This window comes from Nannospalax galili, unplaced genomic scaffold (assembly GCF_000622305.1).
Source record: "Nannospalax galili isolate Female #2095 unplaced genomic scaffold, S.galili_v1.0 scaffold471, whole genome shotgun sequence".
Taxonomy (NCBI): Eukaryota; Metazoa; Chordata; class Mammalia; order Rodentia; family Spalacidae; genus Nannospalax; species Nannospalax galili.
This window is the reverse complement of record NW_008330333.1, coordinates 1,832,631-1,851,460: the sequence shown is the minus strand read 5'-3', so window position 1 is coordinate 1,851,460 and position 18,830 is coordinate 1,832,631. Positions and strand designations below refer to the sequence as shown.

Below are 18,830 nucleotides of genomic sequence, written 5' to 3'. Positions count from 1 at the left end.
CTGGAAGTGTTTTTAAACAGAGTGCGTAAGATTGCTTGGCAGGAGTCTCTTAGAGAAAAAACTTATCTGAACTGCCTTTCCAGTGCACAAGAGGAAGTAGGCAGGAAACTGATGCATCTCCCTGGCTGTATCTCACCTGGTTCTGTAACAAGGTTACAGGAGTCCTCAGCTCAGGGCCATTCATGCACTTCTGAAAATAAAGTTCTCAGGACTGAAGAAATGCTGTACTCACCCAACCCCAGCACTGGTGTGGTGCCTATTTTCTAGGTTTTACACGAGCATTATAGTCATTTCTTTTGGTTTTGTCTTTTTTATAGTTTCTACTTCTCAGCTGCAACTCTTTTAAAAGTAGATTCAAACTCACTGACAGTTCTGTCTGGCATGTTCATTGTCCTGCAGGTATGTGACAGGGCACATCTGGGCCTGCCCCCCAAGTGAAGGAGATGACTACATCTTCCATTGCCACCCCCCTGATCAGAAAATCCCCAAACCAAAACGACTACAAGAGTGGTACAAGAAGATGTTGGATAAAGCATTTGCAGAGCGAATCATTCATGACTATAAGGTAAAGTATGCTGAAGGTGTTGGCTTTATCACAGCTGATTGACATGTTTTGTGGTTTTGTGTATTTTCCTCTGGCACTCATGTACTTTATAATTATGGTTACTTACAAGAAGTAGAAAGCAAGACCATGAAAGCATGGGGTAAATATGCAGAAGCTGTGGTGCAGTTGGGCACAGCAGGCCTTTTCACTCAGTTGATGTTGTCAGTATATGGGGGACCCCCATAGCCAACAGGGGACCTAACCTCACCTTTGTTCTGCTTCCTCCCAGGATATCTTAAAACAAGCAAATGAAGACAGGCTCACAAGTGCCAAGGAGTTGCCTTATTTTGAAGGAGATTTTTGGCCCAATGTGTTGGAAGAAAGCATTAAGGAGCTAGAACAAGAAGAAGAGGAGAGGAAAAAAGAAGAGAGCACTGCAGCTAGTGAGACTCCTGAGGTACAGCCCCTACCCAGGCCCCCACATTATTCATAGGAAGATACCATCAACAACAGAAAGCAGGCCGAGGGTCTCTATATAGGAAATGCTCCCTGTGGGATGTGGTGATTAGACCTAAAGAGTAAAGGGGAAGGAGGGTATCCTGTTGGAACCAGGAAGGAGGGTGGAAGTGGGTGGAAGTTACTTTAAGAGATGTTCATTTGCCAGGCCTTAGCTGGGCATGGTGGCGCATGCCTTTAGTCCCAGCACTTGGGAGGCAGAGGCAGGTGGATCTTTGTGAGTTCGAGGCCAGCCTGGTCTACACAGTGAGTTCCAGGACAGCTGGGACTACAGGGAGACCCTGTATCAAAAAGACAAAAGAAAAGGAGATGCTCATTTGCCAGGCCTTGTGGCACCCCCCTTCTTTTGCCCTTTTTCCTACCTACTCTGAACCTGCTCGCTGATTACTTACTAGGCAGTACAGAGTGAACTAAATAAGACCCACATCCCTGCCCCAGGAGGTTTCTTATAATAGAAGAAACAGGAGGGGGCTGGGTAGCTAGCTATATAAGTACATTTTTAGGTGATGGGGCAATGCCAAGAAAAAAGGTGCTAAAGGTAAGAAAACAGCAGGAAGTCTGAGGTCTGTTGAAGTGGTGAGGTCAGAGCTGAGGTCCTCCCACGACGAGTTACAGGGGATGGAACCTTCTAGGCAGGAGAAGTAAAGTGTGCTGTGTTGAAGATCATGCAACTGTCAGAGCTGACGATGACATAGATTTGTTATAACGATAGACTCATTAGGACTGTGCAGTGAATTCTGAGAGTAGCAGTCCCAGAAGTAAGGATGGGTCTTTGTGGCACGTGAAGAAAAACCATGAACTAAGGGGGCTCTTGGGTAAAGTTGGAACCTACTGTGGTAAGGGAAAGGCCTAGAATGGGCTGCAGTTAATGTTGCTATTGAGAGGCCTGGAGTGCCCCAAAGGCAGTGAGTCAGACTGGGCCCCAGCAGGGCTGGCTGGCAGGGTTGGCTGTATGTGGTGATACCTTAAGCCTCAGTTCAGCATACATTATTTGTGGAGTGGTCGCAATGTGCCAGGCACTATGCACCTTAGGTTATATCCTCAATAAGACAGCCTTTGGCCTCTAGCAGAACAGAGAAAGTGCAGACCATGATGAAGCAGAAGGTCGTGCCCCTGCTGATTCCCAAGAACAGCTCTAGAACTATCCTCATTTTCTGACTTCCATCATGGTAGCCTCCCAGAAGTTAGTCCATCATCTAACCATCTCAGGAGCCTGACTGGTACTCACCAAGGTTTGGTATCTTACTGCTTAGAAGTTTCTTTTTTTTTTTGGCTTTTTGGGACAGGGTCTCCTTGTAGCCCCAGCTGTCCTGGAACTCACTGTGTAGACCAGGCTGGTCTCAAACTCAGAGAGATCTGCCTGCGTCTGCCTCCCAAGTGCTGGGATTAAAGGCATGCGCCACCATGCCTGGCCAGGTTTTTCCATTGCAGGATAATTTTGGAAGAAGTTAGAGAGGAGAGGCCATGTTCAAGCTGGTCTTAGAAGATGGGCAGATTTCAGTGCCTGGCTTAGATTCAGTGCAGTAGAAACCAGGTGACCAGGTGCCATTGGCCTCAGAGCAAGATGACTCGATTCAGAACATGTGTCTGGGCTTGTAAAGGACAGCAGTGGTGGCATCAGAGGAAGTGACTATGGGAGTCACTCGTTCTGAGTTAAAGTCATCCCAGACCACTGAGCTCCTGCAAGTTCTCTGTAGAACAGGGAATGCAGACCAAGCACTGCCATCTCAGGTGGTCTCTGGCTTGGTGGCAGTGAAGCTATCCAGAGGACCAAGGTAGATTGATGCTTGTGCCTGAGCTGGCCTTCACTGTGTTCCAAGGACTTGCATGTGCTAGGGAGGGTGTTGGCAGGTGGATTCATTGTTCTCTTTGTATGCAGTTTAGATGCTCTGGGCAAGGACTCATCTTCCTCAAAGACACCTAGAACTTCATAGTTAGGTTAACTTCAGTTACAATGATACTTGGTAGAGGGATGCTGCTTTTCTATTAAAAAATCAGAGTCTCAAGGTCATGGAAATAGAGGTGAGGTGTACTTGCAGTGGTGCCAGTGGAAAGAAAAAAATCATACTCGGACACATGCACAGAGAAAATTCCAAGTATAAAAGAAACTAAAATGTATTGCATCAGATGACGTCCACCCCCTAAATAATTATTTGAGGACCAGCAAGATGGCTCAGCAGGTAAAAGTGCCTGCTGCCAAACCTAACAGCCTGAATTCGATCCCCAGGCTCCCATGGTGGAAGGAGAGAACTAACTCCCCAAAAAATGTGTTCTGACTTTAATATGTGCACCATAACACATGCACATTCACACACTCGCACACAGAATAAATTAATTTTTAAAACATTACTAAAATTTATTTTACTCAGAAGGCTGAGGCAGGAAGATTATGAATTCAAGGCCTGGGTCACATAGCATGACTGTATCTCAAAGAAAAAATGAAATTCTTGAGTCGGGTGTAGTTCAGTGGTAGAGCACATGCATGCATTTCCCTAGTACCACAGGAAAAAGAAAGTTCTCTGGACCAGATTTGATTAGCTTTTCTACATTGTATTGCTCTAGATTAGCAAGACCCCTGAATTTTTGCCATAGTACGATCATTGGAATATTTGAACCAGGGAGTGAGCCCCTTTTAGACTTCAGCTAAATCATAGTTGAAGTATTAACAGTAGGTTGCAGAGCCAGCTTGAAAGTGTTGTGCCGTATGCAATTGTTGAGGGGAACTAGAGGGGCACTTTGGCATGCTTGCTCCTACCAGTGCCACTTCTTCCCCTGTTTGTATCTTTCCTGTGTCTTCTGATAATTCATACACAATGGATGTCCAGGCCTTCCCAAAGCAACGAACAAGGTACTGAGCATGCAGGATAGGATATAGCATTACTGTCCAGTGGAACAATGAGGAGTAGAAGAAAATTTTCACTATCCCCCACATGTTAAGATTCTGAACTAGCATCCTGAAAAGGTAACAGGGAATACAGGTGACATAGCCAGGTTTAGAGGAATCCATTCTTAGCCCTCTGGAGGCAGCATGTGGCCAGGGTATATAGTGGGGTCTTTCGAGCCCCATAACTTGGGAATGGGTGTTCATCTGACAACTTTGCATGTGATTCTAGGGTAGTCAGGGTGACAGCAAGAATGCCAAGAAAAAGAACAACAAGAAGACCAACAAGAATAAAAGCAGCATTAGCCGCGCCAACAAGAAAAAGCCTAGCATGCCCAATGTGTCTAATGACCTGTCCCAGAAGCTCTATGCCACCATGGAGAAACACAAAGAGGTAATGGCACAGGGTGGTGGGATGCTCAAAACCCAAGAGAAGCTGCAGGCACCAGACCAGCTGTGTTTGTGCTTCCTGTGCAAGGCTGTGGTAGAATGGAGGGCCATTCCAGGAAAGGCTGGGCCTCAAGCAGGTACTGGGTTCAGCTATCCTCCTGTTCTGCAGGAAGAGGTAACCCTGCGTATGCTCTGCACTGCCACTCTGTGGCACTAATACAGCTTCTTTCTTCAGGTTTTCTTTGTGATTCACCTGCATGCTGGGCCTGTCATCCATACCCTGCCCCCCATCGTGGACCCTGACCCCCTGCTCAGCTGTGACCTCATGGATGGGCGTGATGCCTTCCTCACCCTGGCTAGAGACAAGCACTGGGAGTTCTCTTCCTTACGCCGATCCAAGTGGTCCACACTGTGCATGCTGGTAGAGCTACACACGCAGGGCCAGGATCGCTTCGTCTATACCTGCAACGAGTGCAAGCACCACGTGGAGACACGCTGGCACTGCACTGTGTGTGAGGTAGGCCCCACCACCTCCCTTCTGGCACTCCCTCACAGCCAGGTGTGGGGTTACAACAGTGCCCCAGCAGCAGTGGGAATGGACTCGGGAGTTGGCATTAGTTTACAGCAGTGATTGTGCTTACCTCCCTAGGTTGAGGAATCAGGTGCAAGGCAGAAGCCTCCTGTCCTCTTACCTGTTTCATCAACTGCTCTTGTTTACCATAGCTCTAGGCCCCAAGCTGAGGCAGCCTGACTATGGAAAGAGGCTCTGGGGGACTTTGGTTCTGTGGGGATTCCAGAGTATTTACCTCCTTCTAGCCTTTCAGGCGGGCAGGGATGCCCTCTGACCTGCTGGCAGGTTGGCCCTTTTGAAAAGTCAGGTCTGATGGCAGGACTCATCAAGTGGTTGGCAGATGCTTAAAACCTCATGGTTTTAACCTGTGGGCAGCTTGCCTTCACCTATGTGGGGCTTGACCTGGGGAGGGGAAAAGCTGTGAAGCCCTTCCTTCTTCTGCTACCTTTAAACATCTGACCTCCCCCCCTACCCTGGCTTTTTCCAGCCTCCTCTATCTTCCTCTGTCCTCTTTCTACTTTGTCAATTTTAGGGTTTTTCTGTGCTTTCTGTAAGCACAATTTCTAAGACCCAGCCCTAGGACTTCATCTTCCAGATTTGTTTATCTATTTTTGTGTGTGTGTGTGTGTATGTGCGTTGGGTATGTACACCCATACACATGCATGTGGAGGCCAGAGAAGAATGTCAGATGTCTTGCTCTCTAGCTCTCTGCCTCATTCCCTTGAGAAAAGGTGTCTCACTGAACTTGGAGTGAGGCTGGTGGCCAGCAAGCCCCAGAAACCTTCTTGTCTCTGCCCTATCCAGCTCTAGGGTTCTAACAACTGCACAAACATGCTGGCTTTTTATGTGCTAGGGGTCCAAACTCACGTTCTCATGTTTGCATAGCAAGTGCTTTTACCCACTGAGCCATCTCCCAAAGGCCATTGGCCTTCAAACTTAATGCTTCCTTCTCGGTTTCTAAATTTAAGCAGTTTTGAGCCATCTGGGCCTCCATGTTGCAGAAAGACCACTTGGTGCCTTTCTCCTGGGGATAATGTCCCACATTCTCTGGTAGTGCTTGAAGGAAACAGCCAGTGTTCCTGGTCTTCACTGTTAGGTCTCATGGTCAGGGTCTTAATGCTTTCCCAAATCACATGAAACAGGGAAGGAAGAGGGACCACTATCTGCTACCTAAAGAGCCTCGGTATGTCCTGCACACATGTATGAACAGGCTCAGGCTTAGGCCCAGGCCGAGACCTAGTGGTGGTGTGTGTAGCCAGGGAGCCTATTAATGCTGGGCCTGTGCTGATGTTGGCCTTTTCCCCTTCCTTCTCTGCAGGACTACGACCTTTGCATCAATTGCTACAATACAAAGAGCCACACCCACAAGATGGTGAAGTGGGGACTAGGCCTGGACGACGAGGGCAGCAGTCAGGGTGAGCCACAGTCCAAGAGCCCCCAGGAGTCCCGGCGTCTGAGTATCCAACGCTGCATCCAGTCCCTGGTACATGCCTGCCAGTGTCGCAATGCCAACTGCTCGCTCCCATCTTGCCAGAAGATGAAGCGGGTTGTGCAGCACACCAAGGGCTGCAAGCGCAAGACCAATGGAGGCTGCCCAGTGTGCAAGCAGCTCATCGCTCTTTGCTGCTACCACGCCAAACACTGCCAAGAAAACAAATGCCCTGTGCCCTTCTGCCTCAACATCAAACACAAGCTCCGCCAGCAGCAGATCCAGCATCGCCTGCAGCAGGCTCAGCTCATGCGCCGTCGAATGGCCACCATGAACACCCGCAATGTGCCTCAGCAGAGTTTGCCTTCTCCTACCTCAGCACCACCTGGGACCCCCACGCAGCAGCCCAGCACGCCCCAGACACCACAGCCCCCTGCCCAGCCCCAGCCTTCACCCGTGAGCATGTCACCAGCTGGCTTCCCTAGTGTGGCCCGGACTCAGCCCCCGACAATAGTGTCTGCTGGGAAGCCTACCAACCAGGTGCCAGCGCCTCCACCCCCCGCCCAACCCCCACCTGCAGCAGTGGAAGCAGCCCGGCAAATTGAACGTGAGGCCCAGCAGCAGCAGCACCTCTACCGAGCAAACATCAACAATGGCATGCCCCCAGGGCGCACAGGTATGGGGACCCCAGGGAGCCAAATGGCCCCCGTGGGCCTGAATGTACCCCGGCCCAACCAAGTCAGTGGGCCTGTCATGTCCAGCATGCCACCTGGACAATGGCAGCAGGCACCCATCCCTCAGCAGCAGCCAATGCCAGGCATGCCTAGGCCTGTGATGTCTATGCCGGCCCAGGCAGCTGTGGCTGGGCCACGGATGCCCAGTGTGCAGCCACCAAGGAGCATCTCACCCAGTGCCCTGCAAGACCTGCTGCGGACCCTGAAGTCACCCAGCTCCCCTCAGCAGCAGCAGCAGGTGCTGAACATCCTCAAGTCAAACCCACAGCTAATGGCAGCTTTCATCAAACAGCGTACAGCCAAGTATGTGGCCAATCAGCCTGGCATGCAACCCCAGCCCGGACTCCAGTCCCAGCCTGGCATGCAGCCCCAGCCTGGCATGCACCAGCAGCCCGGCCTGCAGAACCTGAATGCAATGCAAGCCGGTGTGCCACGGCCTGGTGTACCTCCACAGCAGCAGGCGATGGGAGGCCTGACCCCCCAAGGACAGGCTCTGAACATCATGAACCCGGGACACAACCCCAATATGGCGAACATGAATCCACAGTACCGAGAGATGGTGAGGAGGCAGCTGCTACAGCACCAACAGCAGCAGCAGCAACAGCAGCAGCAGCAGCAGCAGCAGCAACAGCAGCAAAGCAGTGCCAGCATGGCCGGGGGCATGGCAGGACACGGCCAGTTCCAGCAGCCACAAGGACCCGGAGGCTATGCTCCAGCCATGCAGCAGCAGCGCATGCAGCAACACCTCCCTATCCAGGGCAGCTCCATGGGCCAGATGGCCGCTCCCATGGGACAGCTTGGCCAGATGGGGCAGCCTGGGCTGGGGGCAGACAGCACCCCCAACATCCAGCAGGCCCTACAGCAGCGGATTCTGCAGCAGCAGCAGATGAAGCAACAGATTGGGTCCCCAGGCCAGCCGAACCCCATGAGCCCCCAGCAACACATGCTCTCAGGACAGCCACAGGCCTCACATCTCCCTGGCCAGCAGATCGCCACATCCCTTAGTAACCAGGTGCGGTCTCCAGCCCCTGTCCAGTCTCCACGACCCCAGTCCCAGCCTCCACATTCCAGCCCGTCACCACGGATACAGCCCCAGCCTTCACCACACCATGTCTCGCCCCAGACTGGTTCCCCCCACCCTGGACTTGCAGTCACCATGGCCAGCTCCATGGATCAGGGACACTTGGGGAACCCAGAACAGAGTGCAATGCTTCCCCAGCTGAATACCCCCAGCAGGAGCGCACTGTCCAGTGAACTGTCGCTGGTCGGTGACACCACGGGAGACACACTAGAAAAGTTTGTGGAGGGTTTGTAGCATTATGAGAGCATCATTTTTTTTTTTTTCCCCTTTCATGTTCTTGGACCTTTTGTACTGAAAATCCAGGCATCTAGGCTCTTTTCATTAAGCCTAGATGGAACTGTGACTTCCAAGCATGGAAGGGTGGATTGATGTTTAAAGAAACAATACAAAGAATATATTTTTTGTTAAAAACCAGTTGATTTAAATATCTGGTCTCTTTTTTGTTTTTTTGGGGGGGATTGTTTTTCCGTTTTGTTTTGGGGGAGGGGGGTCGTTTGGATTCTTTTTGTCGTCATTGCTGGTGACTCATGCCTTTTTTTAACGGGAAAAACAAGTTCATTATATTCATATTTTTTATTTGTATTTTCAAGACTTAAACATTTATGTTTAAAAGTGAGAAGAAAAATAATATTAAGAAACTGGTTCCAGAAATAATGCATCTTATAATGTATCCCGATAACGACCTGATGTTGCGGGAAGAATTTTTTCTATAGTGAACTCTGTGGGCATCTCCAAGTATTACCCCTGGACGATAGGAATTGACTCCGGCGTGCACACATGTACACACCCACACACATCTATCTATACATGCTGGCTTAAGCCAACCTCTTGTCTTGCAGATGTAGAAATTGTTGCTTTGTTTCTCTGATAAAACTGGTTTTAGACAAAAATAGGGATGATCACTCTCTTAGACCATGCTAATGTTAATAGAGAAGAAGCATTCTTTTCTTTCTTCTATGTGAAACTTGAAATGAGGAAAAGCAATTCTAGTGTAAATCATGCAAGCGCTATAATTACTATAAATAAGAAAATTCAAGAAGATTCAATCACTGTATAGAATGGTAAAGTACCAACTCATTTCTTATATCATATTGTTAAATAAACTGTGTGCAACAGACAAAAAGGGTGGTCCTTCTTGAATTCATGTACATGGTATTAACACTTAGTGTTCGGGTTTTTTTTTGTTATGAAATGCTGTTTTCAACATTGTATTTGGACTATGCATGTGTTTTTTTCCCCATTGTATATAAAGTATCGCTTCAAATTGATATAAATTACTGAAGTTTTTAACATGTATTCTGTTCTTTAAGATCCCTGTAAGAATGTTTAAGGTTTTTATTTATTTATATATATTTTTGGAGTCTGTTCTTTGTAAGACATGGTTCTGATTGTTCGCTCGGAGTGGAGAGGCCGGGGCTGTAGTCACAGTCACAATGTGGGTGGCAGCTGGGAAATGTCCCAGGATTGTGGCTGCCTAGGGGGCTTCCTTTACAGAGAATGAGGAGGCAGTTCCCAGTGCCTCACAAATTCAGTGCTCACAGGTGAATTTCACCCACACCTCGAGGGATGATCACCACTGGGTCGGAAACAGCACTTTGCCTCCAACCCACTCTCCCTGTCTTCCCTCCTGTTGTAGCCAGCTGCCCCTCCCCAAGGAGGGCTTCCTGCCCTGCTTTCAGGCAGTCCCCCTTTTCTCTACCTGGATCCCACAATCAATGCAAAGGGTGCTCCAGGAACTCCGAGGTGGTTCCTGACCTCCCCCTCCCCAAACTGTGTTCAGCAGGGAGGTTACCTCCTCCAGCCTGCCCCACGTGGCCTCAGTAGGGCCTCTTAGGCCAGGTGCCTCCCTGGGGGTACTACTCCATGGTCTCACCCTCTCATGGGGTCCAGTTACAGGTGCCCTTCCTGAGCAAGGGACATAGCTCATGAATACTGTAAATGTTACATCTGAGAGGATGGCCACTGGAGGGGAACTGAAACTTACCCCTAGTCTGCTGCCCCCAGGGAACTTTTTTTTTTTTTTTTAAATCCCTGTCTTCCAACCAAAGGGTGGTCTAGATGGGGGTGGGGGTGCTAAATTTAGAAATCATGACCCAAATAGCCTTCCTTTTGGCACTTAATGTTCACAGAAGTATTTTAAAGATACATGATACTTGGGAGCCTAAATTTGAGGAAGCTTTTAAGATTGGAGTTTTGAATGTAGAGTTTTTAATTTTGCATTTTAATAACGTGGATGAGACCAGGTAAGGATAAGATTATCATCTAACATCCCTAACTAAGTCCTGTCTCCACCCCGTCCCATGTCCTCCAGAAGTGATGCTCTGTCCTTGCTCAGCTTGCTGGGTCCTTGCACATTCTTGACCCTCTTCAGAATCCCCTTGTTGCCCAAGGGGGAGCCCTGAGCCATGTGTTCAAATAAGAAGAGGAGGAACTGGAGCCCCAGAGGAGCTGCTCTCAGCCCATGCTCAGAAGGTGGCACTTGCCAGTGTGCAGCCTTTTAATGTGGGCAATGGAGACATTTTTTTTCAGGTTATCCTGGAATTCAAAACTATGTACCAACCTCTTTGGAGTCTGCATCCTATGCAACCGTCCATCTGGATGTCAAAAGGATGTGGCTGAGGGTGTGGGCTGTGGATATTATCACTTAAGTTTATCCTAAGGAAATTTCTGTAAGAGCTGGAGTGCCCGGACACTGTGTCTCATGCTGTATACTTAAGAGAAGAAAAAAGTCCTATATTTGTGATCAAAAAGAGGGAACTTGAAATGTGCTGGTGTTTATAATAAAAGCTGGTAAAACTGCTTGGATTCAAAGGTGGTTCCGATTGGCTAATGACCCCCTTAGCATTAGCTCATCTGCCAGTCAACCCAAAGGCTGAAGATGTCTGGTTGAGTATGTCTCAATCCTGCATGCATTTGAGGCTCCCAGAAATTCTAGCATTTAAGAACTGAAGTAGGATGTATCCATGAATTTATGCAGAAATTGCTGCTTCTGTACTTGGGGTTCTCCTGCACTGTTGGGGTGGAGACATGCAACTTTCTTTAAATTGGCATAAAAATTGATCCAAAGTGCAATCACTTGAACCAAAATATAGGTGTACTACTATGTGACAGAATAAGCTATTTAAAAACAAAAAGCAAACATTTCTTATTGACGCTTTGATTGTACATTGGTAGCCACTGTCATGCCAGAAAGCACAACACAAAGCAGTGTACTTGGAAGTGGAGCTGTAGCTGGAATACTGTAGCAAATCTGTGTGGGCATATGTAGGAATAAGCATAGAGTTTGTCCATCTTGGACTGTGAAGATAACATAGCAGCTTCCTGGGGCATTATATGTTAATTTCATATTTGTCAATCATGTTTTTGTGTCAGGGTGAGGAAAAACACTGATTTATAAAGATACTAGAAAAAACAGAACCCAGATGGACAGAGTCGAGTCACAAGGAGTTTTAAGTGGACAGGACTCAGCAGTTAATTGTCTAAAACTACTTTGATCAAGCTCACATCTGTTTATAGAGGATTTGTTAGAAATCTTTGCTAATTTACTCTTCACTAAAGAAAATTTCAGAGGGAGTCAGTCATCCCTAATGTCCACAGAATTAAGCTGGTGTCCCTGACCTGAGTTCATACTCCACAAAATTCCTGCCAGAGGGTTGGATCTGGAGTGGCTTTATGTTCTTTCATCCTGTGTCCTATGGCTCAGGGCCACTACCAGGCAACCTCCTGTAGACTTAGTAAATGTGGGTCTGTCCTTGATATTCAGGTAAAAGGATCTTTAAAAGGACTAATATTTGGGGAATGTTCTAGCTAGAGTGAGAATCTGTACACACTGGTCCTTAGGAGTCTGCAGAGTGAGAAGGGTAGCTGAAGAGGCGTATTCCTGCCATCATCTCTTGTGGGTATTTTCCTTATTTTTCCCTTCTGCTGCCAGGACTCCTTTATCACCTCTAACATTACCCAGGCTTAAACATTGACACAGGTGTGGGACCCTAAGAAGAAGGGTCTTGCCAGGCGTGGTGGTGCATGCCTTTAATCCCAGCATTTGGGAGGGAGAGGCAGGGGGATCTCTGTGAGTTTTTTAGGCCAGCCAGCCAGGTCTACATAGTTCCAGGCCAGCTGAGGCGTCTGGGAGACCCTGTCTCAAAAAGACCAAAAAAGGAAAAAAAACAAAACAAAAAAAAAAAAACATTAGGGTGGAGATTTAAAAAGTTGCCAAGAGTCCCAGAAGTCCCAGAGTTGGAAAATGGAACCAGACAGGAGAAAGGCTGTGGGTCAAGTATCTGAAGCTGACCAGTGTTGGGCAGTCACTGTAGTTTGGGCTGGTGCACAGAGGGCCCTTGAAGTTTTGTGGGAATCATTTCTTGCTGTTCCTGACACTTAGACACATGAGTTTTAAACTTTGGTTTCCTGTGAAAGAACAGGCTGAAGGAAGGCATAGGGTTAATTTGCCTGGAATCTGAGAGGTTTATACATAGCAGAATCTAGGTTCCCTATTAACTGAAATCCAGGTTCCACTACCTTTGCCAAATGCGCTTACCTTTTCTAGTGCTCCATAGACCAACGTGTCAGCTCTTTACTGAACAGATGATTTCCTAAATGGAGAGAAAAGGGAATGAAATGTGAAGCCTCTCATTTCCCCTGGTAGTATCCAGGGAAGCTGTTACGTGGTTGTGACAAGGAGGGGATCCAAGAAGGTTAGGTGATTCAGGGTCTGTGCACAGAGGCCTAAGTTAGGAACTAATTGTATGTAAGTCGTTTAGGAGGACTATAGTGAGGAGGGTGGGGCTGGTTGTGAAGGATGTGCGGCTGGCAAAATGGGGGAAGTAACTGAGGCTTCTAAGTGAGAAGACTGCTTTTCTACCTAGATCTGTCTCCCCAGCATTGACACTACAGGCACACAGTGCTTTGCCCATTTTGTTTTAATGTGGTGTAGGGGGTTGAATTCAGATCCTCCTACTTGAATGGCAACGCCAGCAGCACTCTTGATTGTCATTTCCCCAGCCTCCTAGATCTGCCCATTCTTTTCTAGCCTCCATCTATAAAGTCAGGAACTTGGGAGCTATCCTTGATACATTGAACCTAGAAACATTCACAAATACTCCCTCTACCAACACTTCGTCTGTCCAAGACCCAGGAGGTAACTACTGGATCCTTCTGTTCTTTGTAGCACCATTAACAGTCTCAAGTAACTCATTTTGTGAAGTGTTACTGTGGTTGGAATCAGGGTCTCAAAGCAAGCTAGGCGACAGCTCTAATGTTTTTGTAAAATTATTTGATCATAGCAAAACATACTGTGTTTCAAAACCATTCGAGAACCTGCCTCAATGGAGTAAACTTGGCTTTACTCTAGGGTTAAGGCGGTGACGGATAATTTGCTGACTGAAGGGACTGGACCAAAAGGCAAGATTTATGGTCTGGAACCCCACACAACCTAACTTCCAGTAGGGACGAGAGTCACAATAAACGGGTAAGTCCAGTTTTGGAGGTGTTGGTTACTGAGTTCACATGAGTCAAACCTAAAATCTCTGTCACTGTCTGTAGTTTGGGCACGATTTCCAGTGGCCCAGAAGCATAAAACGAAGAACTGGGGCTGCTTCCGCGCGTCCACACTTCAGCCTGGGGAGCGACATGGCCCCGTGTCAAGGATGCCACTGCCCAGGAACAGCCAGCCACTAGCCGCAGGCCTGAGACACCAGGCCCTCATCAGGGTCCGCACGCGGGGCCAGCGTCCTTGACGCTGAGAGCCAAGGTCACTGAGGTCCCGCCCTCAGGCCCAACGAGCCGCTCACCAAGTGTAGGTTCCGCTGGCGGGCCGCGCAGGCAGCGTCTGTGGCAGTCCGACGCGCTCCATGACGTCACTGTACCGCGTCCTCGGAAGGTCCTCCCTGCCCCTTTCTCGTCTGCACTAGGCGCTCCGGTCGCCGGTATGGCGCGTGAACTTCGGGCGCTCCTGCTGTGGAGCCGTAGGCTGCGGAGTCCGCTGCGGGCCCCGGCGTTGGCTGGCGTCCGGAGAGGTGAGCGCCGCGGGAGAGTGCGCAGGCGACGCCTTAGGCCTCGCGCTCGCTGACAGGCGTGAGGCCATGGCACCTGCCTCGTGGGTGCTGTGGCTTCCGGGGAGAGCAGCCTCGGGCGCCCCCAGCCCGGGCGGGTGGGTCCCTGGTTTCCTGATTGCCCAGCTCCTGGGTTCGACGGGGGTCGTTCCTTGCACGTAGCTGCGCGCACGCTCGGTGCCCTAGGGTAGTAACGGTAAACCAAACCAACAGTCACCCCTGACTTCGGGGAAGCCTCTGGATGCACTGCATCCCCAGCACCTGAAATTGGAAGACACAAGGAATGGAGAAAGACTGTAGTCTCTGGTTTCCCACTCCGCGCTCCGAAGTAACGGTGAAGGTGTTGACGTTACATACACATACAAATTATATGTATCTATAACTATTTTACATTAAAAGGCCTAAGTCAAATATGCATTGTGCTAAAGTTTTTTAAATGCTTCCAGCATTCCTTACACAACTATTGATGTTAGCATACCCGGGAACAGTGGCTTTCCAGTGGCCACGGACTATCGTCCTTCACTAAACGTTCTGTTGGACACACAAAGATCGTTGCAGTCAATGTTGCTCAGGTTGAATGAGTGCTTAAGTCTTTATGAACGTGTGATATTTCTTCAGTTTTAAAATGGATGTTTTAGAGACTGATTTTTTGAAATGTTAGCTGATTTTGCCAAATTGCTGCCCAAACTACTTTTGTCATTTTATGCTCCTTTTAGCGGGCAGCAGCACTGCCTATTCCATAGTATCTTCTTCAGCATTGGATTATGACTCAAAACCTGTTTCTAAGGGGCAGGAGTGTAACTCAGTTATAAAGTTTATGCTTAGCTTGCACAGACCCTGGGTTCATCCCCAGCACCATCTAGAAACAGCAAAGAGAGTCCTCTGTTGAAGACACCTTTTCTGATTTGTATCTGATTGGATACTAGTGAGACTTAGATTGTCCTCACTTTTTTAATGGTGAACCGTATATCGTCTATGAATTTCCTCTTTGTGTCTTGGCACTGTTTTCTATCAGAAGTTTTAACTTTATTTTATCCATTTAAAAAATATTTATTGTTTTTATTTTATATGTATGAGTGTATTGCTTGCATGTATGTGAGTACACCCGTGTCATGCAATGCCTCAGAGGTCAGAAGAGGGCTTATGATTCCCCTGAAACTGGAGTTAGGGACAGTTTGTAGCCGCCATGTGGGTGCTGGGAATCGAACCCAGGTCCCCTGCAAGAACAGTTGGTGCTCTTAATCGCTGAGCCATCTCTCCAGCACCTTAACCATTTTTTTAATGGCATATGTGAACAGAGAAGGCCACTGTAAGCTTTACTGGTTCCTTGTGTTTTTGTATAGACATTTGATTACTGTTGTATGCAACATCATTTTGGATTGATTTTGTCTAGTATCATCTCTTTTTTTAAAAAAATTTTTATTTTTTTTATGTGTATGAGTGTATTACCTGCATGTATGTGAGTGCATCTGTGTCATGCAGTGCTGTGGAGGTCAGAAGAGGGCTTCAGATTCCCCTGGAACTGGAGTTAAGGACAGTTTGTAGCCACCATGTGGGTGCTGGGAATTAAACCCGGGTCCTCTGCAAGAGCAGTCAGTGCTCTTAACCTCTGAGCCATCTCTTCAGCCCCTCATCTACTCTTTCTTAAGAATTGTTTTACATTTATTGTGTGGGGGAACATGCATGGCATGGCATGCATGTGGAGGTCAGGGGACAACTTGTGGGAGTCCATTCTCTCCTTCCATTATGTGGGTTACAACAGTCAAACTCAAGTCATTTGGATGACAGTGTCACTCTCATCCTGAAGCTAAGTCAGTTTTCAGCTTTAGACACTTGTATCTCTCAAAATTTTATTTTATGTCTGTGTGTGCTTTACCTGCATGTATGTAAGTGCATCCATGTTGTGCAGTGCCTGTGGAGGCCAGAAGAGGGCATCAAATTCCCCTGGGATGGGAGTTATGGACAGTTGTGAGCTGCCATGTGGGTGTTGAGAACTGAACTCGGGTCCTCTGCATGAGCAGACAGTGCTCTTACCCTTATTCTGCCATCTCTTCAGCCCTGACATTTATATCGCTTTATGGTTTCTGTCCTCTCCAGCTTCTGGTGCAGTGGGTCAAGCTTCCTCTTGTCAGAATCTAAGATCCAGAACCTGCTCTTGGCAGCCTGTTATGTGGCAGGTATCATTTCCATTGATGTTGCCACCTGTAGGGAGTAGTATGAATGTAAATTGTTGGAATGGCTTGAGTGATGGGTGAATATAGCCAAGAAAATACCTGGCTCGCGAAATAGGGGAGACTAAATTATAGATTAATATAGGTTATATATGAATCCATCCATATGAAAAACTTAGAATTTTTGGCATCCTCCCCCTCTTTTTTTTAAATGTTGCCAGACACTTAATGTTCTTGGCCATGAGTATACCATATCTCCATGTAATCCTTTTGTATCTCAAGTAGTCTTTGAAACTTTGTGGGCCTTGGCACCACCAGCCCTTCCCCATAGAATAGCTGTTACTGTGAGAAGTGGCCTCTCAGCTTGTGGACTTTGTGGGTTTTGTTTTTCATTTTTGCTTGTTACTAAGTTTCTTCCACAAAGATATTTCAGCTGCTATAGGATTTCAAGGTGATGATACAACCCTCCTGTTGGTCCTGAGTGGCTTTTTGGACAGTGGACTTGGGCCATGTTAAAGGCCTGTTGCATCGTCTGCTTGCTTCATCTGCTTGCACCAGAGTCAGTGACATAGAAGAGAGGATGTTTGAGTTGAGTCTTTTTGGAGGGATGGGGGAGTCTCAGGGTTCAAACCAAGGACCTTGCATACACTGTACATCCCTAGCCCTGATCTTGAAGCCCTAGCCTTGAAGGCTGTCCTCATTGTGGCTGGGGGAAGGGTATCCGTGCTATGTAAAGTTCAGATGCAGGGGTAAAGAGGGTCTCTGAGTAACTTGGTTTCCCAAGTGACTGGAAGGAACATGGGGATGGGGGGAGTTATGGTGAGTGAAACTAACAATTGTATTGTTTCTCTTCAGTCAGATCAGATATAAAGTAGGCAGGGGCCATGTCATTCTGTAATTGACAGGAGAGTCAGAGCCCAGACAAGAGCTCAGGGACACTGTAGTGTGGCACCTGATTTTGAGGACCACACCACCAGGCTTTATGCATGCCCTCAAGACCTGGTGAAGAATTCATTTATGGATAATGTCTGTCCTGAATCTTTCTGAGCCTTGGTAAATGTAGTTACCCATTGTAGAGGTAGGGATAGCCAAAGCTAGGTGACCTGGGAAATGGAATGTTAATAATGGAAAATGTAAACTGGTAGGTGCTGCTTAGTGGTAAAGTTCTTGCTTAGCATGTGTAAAGCTCTGTGTTTGTTTCCCAGCAATGTGGTGGGGGAAAAGTAAGGTGGTGGGGCGGGGGCTGTCCTTGAATAAGGAAGGAGGAACTCTGAACAACAGATGTAAAGTTCCAAAAAGCTTCAAGGAGTACCAAGTACCTAATTTGTAAGACTAAAGAGGCTGCCTCCCAAAGGCCAGAAAGGACCACAAGATCCACAGCAGAATCTCCCCAGCAGATGAGACTAGTCAGGCAGGTGGGGTGCCAGGCCAGTTGTGATCCCCAAAGCCATTTAAGCCCTGCTTCATAATCGTGCCAGATGCTCTTCTTTTCAAAGCAAGACTGGGACATCACTGAATGGCTGCCACTTCCCACTGCTGCCTTGATTTCCTTGACTGAGCTCTCTGCTTGCTGTCTGGAGTTCATGTGTCATGATTTCTATACCCTGTACAGCAACCTCTCTTAAAAGTCCAGGAGTTCATGGTATGCTGAGGCTGGGATTTTCAGGAGCAACTCCCAATCAGATCCTAGCCTCTGTGAAATAGAACTGTATATTGTAAGATGGCAGGGTTAGCATCATTCATCCATTGCCAGGTGCTAATGCTTAGAGGAGACCAAGGAGGGAAGGCATCGCCCAGCTGCCCTCAATCACCAGGTAGGTTTTGGGCTTATGAGGAGCAAGGCAGTCAAGATGTCTGAGTTGAGGAAGAAAATATCAACAGGTTAGCAAAGACTTCGTTAGTCACTGGCTTGGGTGAGATAAGATAATTCTCTGAACTTTTACTCTCCTTGGTGAGAAGAGGTCTCACAGCTTGAAGGAGGGAGAGGTATGTCAGGTTGATGGGTAGATGAGAATAGACATTTTTAAACCAGATGACAGGTGTGTTACATAAAAGAGACCGTCCCTGGCCAAATGAAGCTTGTTGTGCTGGTCTCGGGATATTGACAGGCAGTGAAATATGTACTGCATGGGTGAAGTAGAATGCCTCAGGTTCAAAGCCAGATTGTTCTTGGTGGATTGTCAGTGTCCTCCAGCATCACCAGCTAGATGTTCCCTTGAATACCATCCTGCTCAGTCAAGTTATGGAAGACTTGTCCTTCACCAGGAGGTGCACATAGGCTGATTTACCTGTGCCTTTACAGCATTTAGTAAAGATCATTTTCAGGGGTTTATTTCTGGTGTTGATGGTTATTTGCTGAACTCACCAGGAAATATAAGCCATGATTCTTATGTCTGATGGGTGAGCATTGCCTCTTCCTGCTCTTTAGCCACATGAATTGAAAGCAAGGGTTGCTTAAGTTTT

General features: G+C 47.7%; 2 protein-coding genes across 3 annotated transcripts in view; both read left to right on the top strand.

Moving 5' to 3' along the window:
* Positions 1-9,521, top strand: part of Crebbp (CREB binding protein) — a 155,059-nt gene extending 145,538 nt beyond the window's left edge. The window contains exons 27-31 of one of the 2 annotated variants that reach the window (XM_008846197.1): positions 400-565; positions 834-1,001; positions 4,174-4,335; positions 4,567-4,848; positions 6,221-9,521. In XM_008846197.1, coding sequence (XP_008844419.1) covers positions 400-565; positions 834-1,001; positions 4,174-4,335; positions 4,567-4,848; positions 6,221-8,380 — 2,938 coding nt within the window. In that variant the 3' untranslated portion in view covers positions 8,381-9,521. The remainder of the gene's footprint in view (positions 1-399; positions 566-833; positions 1,002-4,173; positions 4,336-4,566; positions 4,849-6,220) is intronic. The other variant, XM_017801517.2, reaches the window with a different exon arrangement.
* A 4,482-nt stretch (positions 9,522-14,003) lies between these two features.
* The window catches only part of Trap1 (TNF receptor associated protein 1), a 39,815-nt gene continuing 34,988 nt past the window's right edge, over positions 14,004-18,830 (top strand). The window contains exon 1 of the mRNA XM_008846154.2: positions 14,004-14,160. Coding sequence (XP_008844376.1) covers positions 14,073-14,160 — 88 coding nt within the window. The 5' untranslated portion in view covers positions 14,004-14,072. The remainder of the gene's footprint in view (positions 14,161-18,830) is intronic.